We start from the raw sequence: 7,245 nt of genomic DNA, 5'->3' as shown, positions 1-7,245 counted from the left end.
TTCCGGTTATTTTTTTCAAACATAAAACCACCACATTTTCCTAAAAGTGCGGTCTTATTAAAATAATGTAGTCCAAACAAACGTACCATTATTATTATTATTATTATTATTATTATTATTATTATTATTATTATTGCTTTGAAGAAACTGCGGACAAGATAAGATGTTTATATGTTTACAATTCTGGGAGCTACTTAGTCCAGTTTGTTTGTTCAGTTTTACTTATTTCTTTATCTTCAAATGTGTGTCGTGTATGCGCAATAGACTGTGTACTAAAACTGTGTGTGTACTAGTTCTTGTTCTTGTTGCCATCTATCCACTATAAAAGTTTTTACTTGTTATTAAGTCCGGTTTGAGAGTGGTGTCATCAGTACATTCTAATGTGTGCGTTTGCCCTCTAGTGGTCACAGTGTACAACTACAGCTTTTGTGGAGGGTTTTATTTTGAATACTAAAACCGGAAGTGTGGCGTTGCTATTATATCTAACTTGATAAACAATTGTAGTTACTCACTCTGGCCACGAGAGGGCAGACGTCCTCATGATTATACAATACACACACATTTAGACTGAATTAGAAACTTTTTACAGAACATTTTTAAAATGTATTTAGTTTAATTTTGATAATTCTAATGTAATAATGAATATGAAATAACAAGAAACACAAATTGATGTGTGATAAAATCTCCCTGCACTATACATCACATTATACTGTTTATGAATATTAATTAATACATTAATTGCCTTACAAATTAGATTATAAAAACAGTTTAACCCTTATACTGCTGACAATTTTATGGCATGTATAATATATATCTTAATCGTTTACATTTTTATCCATTTAATAATTCATTTAAAAATGATTAATTGTAATATATGTTACTGCAGTATATTACTATATTTTGTATTAAGTATAATTATATCCTTTACTATTCCATTTTGGTCGGGAATGACATATTCTCAGTTGTAAATACGTAGTGTCGTGTTCTTCTAGCTGTTTGATAGAAAAAGTGTTAAGTATTTAATTCATTTTAAAAATGTCTACAATATAATGATGAAAAAGTGAATTAAACGAGTAATGGTTTGCTGATTTCTACGCTATATTTATAATTTGTAGAAGAATGGTATTTTACTCTGAAATTGTCATAGTTGTAGTTTCGTACTATGGCCACTGGGAGGCACTGAAGACTCATAGTCACACAGTCATGTCTACCGTTAAGGCAACTGACGTTAAGGCAACTGACGTCAAGGCAGACAAAATTAGCATAAAGATACTTCCGGTAGACACATTCAAAATAAACTGTCAAAGTGAACGCTGGCGAGGTCGCGGTCACATGGTCACACGTCGTGTTAAAGGGAAGTTTCGATACTGCCTGCCGCCATACTTGTACTTTGAAGGGTCCGGGATATCGATACCTCCTGTCTCGCTACTTTTACTTTGAAAGGTCGATCCCGTGTCGAGTAGTCTTCTGCTTAACATCACTACAAGGGCAGTTCAGGTCACTTTAGCTCAACCAGCGTTACGATTATTGTCAGTAATTGTCGAGGTAAGTTGATATATTCATTTTGTTCAGTCGTTTGGTTTTAATATGTCTCACTTTCCGAGTTGGTTGAGAGAGGAAACAGGCTGCCTTCCGTTCAGGATTAGGTTGGTTGCCAGCAACAAGGTGCCATGCTAGTTAGCCACCGTTAGCATGCTAATGCCAGATTTGCTAACAGCTAATAATACAGTGAGTGAGGGCTGGGGGATGGGTCGGGCACTGTGATATGATTACAGCTCGTGGTTTAATCCTACATATGTCATTAGGTAAGTGCACTGTGTTAATTTAGATTTAGGTGTCATGGCAGAAAAGCTGAGAGTGAAACAGTCCGTTATTTTTTCCAGCTAGCCAGCGTGTCGCAACGGTTAGCTAAAGTAAGTTGTGCTAGCGGCGGATTTCTGTTTGAATATTTACCGGGTTCAACCGCAAATGACACGGCTACTAAAATCTGAGCCCTTACGTTGCCTCAGCAGTGCCACGCTGTGTTAACAGAAGGTCTAATTTTGATTTATTCACATTGATTAAGTGCCAGTTCTTATCTAAACGATGTTGACCCGTCCCCCACTACTGGCACACCAGAGCTCCTTTTATTCCTTAGTCATTGTTTTCTAGTTAGTCTTGGTCTGTAGAGATCCTTTTCCCTGTGGGGTTTATCACGTGAATTCCCAGTGTGTGAGCAGGGACCGGTTGGTTACTGAATTATGCACCAGTTTAACCAGGACTCTGTCACGGTTTAACTGTTACTGCCAGAGGCTCAGTTTGGACTAATTAGGAGCCTTGAAGTAATAAACTGTAGTAGGTTGAGATTGTCATCACATTTAGCAGACGTTTACCATGTAATCCTTTGAGGTGCCCGTAAAGTTAATGCGATTCTTTGCAGTTGCAACACACACTGGTTGACAAATTTCTGATTTGACTTCTTGCACTTTTGACATCCTCTTTTTGAAAGCTCTGTAAGGCTTTGTCCACTCATTATCTAGTGTTTGTATTATGTTTGTTAAATTAAGGTATTTGACCTTCCCTGCTTTTCCACATCCGTGCAGGTCCCACCATGCGCAGTGTGTATCTCCTCCTCATACCCACGCTGCTGCTCCTCCTGGCCTTTCCTGTCTCCAGAGGGCGTTACAATGACGACTTTGACGACGGCGAGGATCTAGCAGACTTTGATGACAACGACTTTGCTGAGTTTGAGGACATGAATGACGACCTGGCCGCTGAGGCGGAAACTGCCCCTCCGCCCCGTGTCTCACCATCCTCGCAGCCCGAAGAAGATGAAGATGAGGATGAAGCCACTGTGGAGCTGGAGGATGGCCAGGACGGCTTTGAGGACTCAGACACACAGGTACATGACTTTGTATCACCTCTTACGACTTAATTTTGAGCAGAGTTTATGTAAGAAATCATTTTTCATTATTTATGATAGTTAATTAATTTATACAGAATCTGTAGAAAACACAATTCAATTTTATATTTCTACAGGATCAAGACTTATACAGCAGATATGACCAGGAGGAGTTTGAGGGGATTACAGAGAAGCCAGGCCACTCCATAAAGGACCCCCTCATAATCCACACGGTAAGCTGGGCTTATTCCTAAAATCTTCTCAGAAGTGATTTCACACACTGTCTTCTGCTGATCATGATCTGCAGAGCCTCTGAATGTGCACAATGTTACGTGTTGTAATGAAAATCTAACTTTGCACTTGCTGGAGGCCACTGTAAGCAAAGTTAAAGCAGACAAAATGCATAATGTCTTTGTAGCTGCTGTTGAATTTTGTCAGTAAAATAGGATTCACCTAATTTACATTAACAGTTGCCGTGGGAGCTCAACAGTAGCAGCACTGAAACTGCAGCCTTTGGCAACTTTTAGTCTGAATAACTATCATTTCAGTTCCACTGATACTGATGACCAGCTGCTGTTTCTCTGTAGGTTCCTCCACATCTGCAGAACAGCTGGGAGAGTTACTACATGGAGATCCTGATGGTGACCGGCCTGTTGGCCTACATCATGAACTATATCATCGGCAAGAACAAGAACAGCCGCCTCGCACAGGCCTGGTTCAACTCACACAGAGAACTTCTAGAGAGCAACTTTGCACTAGTGGGTGAGTTCTTCCACCTCTGTGTTGTCGTGTGTATCAACTGTGTTTGAAATACAACTCACGCTCGTGCTTTTGTTCCTGGTCACAGCCGAATGTGGGGTAGATGTTAATTGTCAGTAATTTGTGTCTTAAGGTGACGATGGCACCAGTAAAGAAGCAGTGAGCACTGGGAAGTTGAACCAGGAAAATGAACACATCTACAACCTGTGGTGCTCTGGACGTGTGTGTTGTGAAGGCATGCTGATCCAACTCAAGGTATGGACAATGTGTTATGATATAATGCTGTGTTGTCAGTGTATGTTGCTGAGTACAGACTCATGAATTAGGGTTTATTTTTCTTCTCCAGTTCCTCAAGAGGCAGGACCTGCTTAACGTTCTGGCCAGGATGATGAGGCCTGCCTGTGACCAAGTGGTATGTAGCAGTCAGCTAGCGATCATGTTTGTTTAAAGTCTTTGAAGTGGAATGGAAAGTAGAGATATACTGGATTATATAGAGGTAGTATTGTACTTGCAGTCTTTTTCTAACCCACAGCGTCTGTCTGTTGGTTTGTAGCAAATCAAAGTGACTCTTAATGACGAGGACATGGACACTTTTGTGTTTGCTGTGGGCTCCAAGAAGGCCATGGCCAGACTTCAGAAGGAGATGCAGGACTTGGTAAATATCCTCTACAACATTTGTACTTCAAATGAATGCAATTTAAAGCTACATTTGATTTACAGTTCATTTATCCAGTTCATATAGTTCATTCATTATTTCACCTGGCATTCCTTAATACTTAAACAATGGTCATGGTTTTTGTTCTCTTTCCACAGAGTGAGTTCTGCGGGGATAAGCCTAAGTCTGGGGCCAAGTATGGGCTCCCAGACTCCCTGGCTATTCTTAGTGAGATGGGCGAGGTCACAGATGGGGTGATGGACAACAAGGTGAAGTCTGGCTTCACCTGAAGCATTATCATAAAAAAATAACTGCAGTCTGTAAATACTGAGCAGGGTCTCTTGATATTGGCCTTATTAAACAACTCACACTCTTTGCTTTTGAATCTGTTTTTTCAGATGGTACATTATATCACCAACCATGCTGACAAGATTGAGTCCATCCATTTCTCGGACCAATTTTCTGGTCCAAAAGTTATGCAAGAGTAAGTGAATTACTCAGTCTTTTTAATCTTTCACATGCAGGTCTTCTTTTCTATGTGGCACTAAAAGTTCCTGTGTTGTCTTTCAGGGAGGGTCAGCCCTTAAAGCTGCCTGAGACCAAGAAGACGCTGCTGTTTACATTTAATGGTGAGTGTTTTTTTTTTTCTGCTATTATCCTAAAAATCTTGACTCTACCCCATAATTTGATTTAACTGATGTATATTATTATTTTGTGTGTGTAGTGCCTGGTATGGGCAACACCTCTCCCAAAGACATGGACACTCTGCTTCCTCTCATGAACATGGTGATCTACAGTATCGACAAAGTCAAGAAACTCCGTCTCAACAGAGAGGTGGCCCAAATGATCACCCACTAATTTGCAGGTTTCAGACTGAAGTCTGAAGTGCAGCTGTGAGTCACTTTATCCTCTTGGTATATTTAGGGTAAACAGAAAGCTGACAGAAACCGGGCCCGGGTGGAGGAGAACTTCCTGAAACAGACTCATGCTCAGCGCCAGGAGGCAGCCCAGACTCGCCGGGAGGAGAAGAAGAGAGCTGAGAAGGAGAGGATCATGAACGAGGAGGACCCTGAGAGGCAACGTCGCCTGGAGGTCTGGAACAGGACATTTTACCCATTAACCTCACGAAAAGACATTTAAAGGAATAATTTGACATTGTGGGAATTGTGCTTAATCAGGGACTCAGCATTTCCCAAACTGTCGAGCTGTTTCTTTTAAAAGAAAACCACACAATTAAACATAGATCTCTCATTCTCACTGTTAAGTGTTGTGTCTCAGATATTTAATTTTCTCTTTCAGGAAGCAGCCCAGCGCCGTGAGCAGAAGAAGATCGAGAAGAAGCAGATGAAGATGAAGCAGATCAAAGTGAAAGCCATGTGAAATACCACTGCAGAATTAGAGATACAAGCACACGTGAAATCAGTGCTCAGCTCAGTTTTCTCCAGCTTCTCTCACCACAGCTCTGGGTCACAGTCGCTGCAGCTCCAAACAGACATCCTGTGCCTCTGGGTGTGTCAAGCTTTAGCTGTTTGTGTCACCACCTGCTCCATTTGGTGTGGCTAAACCTTAATGACTGTGAGTGAATTGCCTGTGTCAAAAGAGAGAGACTTTTTCAACATCAAATCTGTTACCACAATTCATGCCAGGATTTTTTTTTTTTTCTTTTTCTCAAACTATTTTCTCTAAATTAAGCAAAGCTCTGTCCGAAAGCTGTTCAGCTCAGTGAGCTTTTTAAACCTAATCTGCTGTTGTGGAACACACTATTTGGTGGTATCAAGCCACATTTTTAAAGGAATGAACGCATTGCTGTTTCATTGGAAATTTATTAGCATTAATATAATCTTAAATGATAATATCAAGAAAATTTTATTTTATATCTGCTACGAGTTTGGTTTGTTGCAGGCTGTTTCTAATGAATATCTGAGCAAACATAATAAAATGCACTGGAGTCTGTCGGAAAATTATGTCTGTTTGTTGTTAATGGTAAATTTCATGTAATTGACTTGATTTATGAGGTGATTACTGATGACGGGTGCAAAAAACGTGGGCTGAGGGACATAAAATAGTAGTGTACAACATAGAAACTGATACATAGACTTCTCAGTATCAGTAGTTGAAAGAGTGGGGGTCTATAACGAGCACCAGGATGGGTGAGGCTTAATGCTAAATTTAACTTATAGATTGTGTCAGCAGTCTCAGAACCAGATTTAGTTACATTGGTATGGTCTTCTCTTGACGAGCTGAAATACATAATAATAACCCTGTCAAGTCAGAGGCCATTTATAATTTAAGTCTGTGATCTAAGCTTTTTTATTTATCTTGTTTTGAACACAGCATTTTAAAACATGCTGCATTAGTTTTATGTGTACCTAATAATCTGGTCACTGAGGGTTATTTGATCTGTAAGTCAATGGATGACAGTCAGTGTACAGTCAGTCTCCTTGTGTGGTTCACTCAGGTCTTATCTCACCTGTGATTTTCAGATAAAAAAAAAAAAACACGTTAATGGCGCTCTCCTCTGGAACTCAGTCATTCAACATTTTAGATTTGTGATTCTTATCTGTGCATTTTCTGAATTCTGAAAGTTGCAGATTCAACACAAACTTATATGAATCATCTACAGTGTGCAGGTCTAATAGAGTTACCTTGTTTGTTATTTCTTGGTGCACATTACAGGTCACTTTAATGATTGGTCCACTTCCTGAATCCAGTAGACAGTAGCCAAATACAAATGTCTACTGTAGGTCATTTATCCACTAATGCAGGGTTGAAACTCATTTACTGTATTTTAGTACAATTTTGCAGTAGTTGTACTTCACTTAAGTATTTCCGTTTATAGCTACTCCGTTTTGGTCCTATTTATTTAAGAGGCAAATATTGTACAATTTGCTCTCCTGAGTTTATTTGACATCTGTAGTCATGTGATGCTTTACATATAAAATGCATGATA

General features: G+C 39.7%; 1 protein-coding gene across 2 annotated transcripts; it reads left to right on the top strand.

Moving 5' to 3' along the window:
* The first annotated feature begins 1,377 nt into the window (after positions 1 to 1,377).
* On the top strand, positions 1,378 to 6,256 carry ccdc47 (coiled-coil domain containing 47). 2 transcript variants are annotated; one of them, XM_018672191.2, is made up of 13 exons: positions 1,378 to 1,545; positions 2,583 to 2,881; positions 3,019 to 3,114; positions 3,469 to 3,643; positions 3,774 to 3,895; positions 3,987 to 4,052; positions 4,194 to 4,295; positions 4,454 to 4,564; positions 4,694 to 4,779; positions 4,866 to 4,924; positions 5,020 to 5,129; positions 5,220 to 5,387; positions 5,595 to 6,256. In XM_018672191.2, exons 2-13 carry the CDS (start codon positions 2,591 to 2,593, stop codon positions 5,673 to 5,675), a joined length of 1,467 nt encoding a protein of 488 aa, XP_018527707.1. In that variant the 5' UTR covers positions 1,378 to 1,545; positions 2,583 to 2,590; the 3' UTR covers positions 5,676 to 6,256. The 2 variants fall into 2 exon arrangements, with proteins under 2 accessions (XP_018527707.1, XP_018527706.2); XM_018672190.2 differs by lacking the exon at positions 1,378 to 1,545 and adding an exon at positions 1,781 to 1,805.
* The last annotated feature ends 989 nt before the right edge of the window (positions 6,257 to 7,245 follow it).

This window comes from Lates calcarifer, linkage group LG11 (genome assembly GCF_001640805.2).
Source record: "Lates calcarifer isolate ASB-BC8 linkage group LG11, TLL_Latcal_v3, whole genome shotgun sequence".
Lineage (NCBI taxonomy): Eukaryota > Metazoa > Chordata > Actinopteri > Centropomidae > Lates > Lates calcarifer.
Note: the sequence above shows the minus strand (reverse complement) of the source record. Positions and strands in the feature narration are given on the sequence as shown.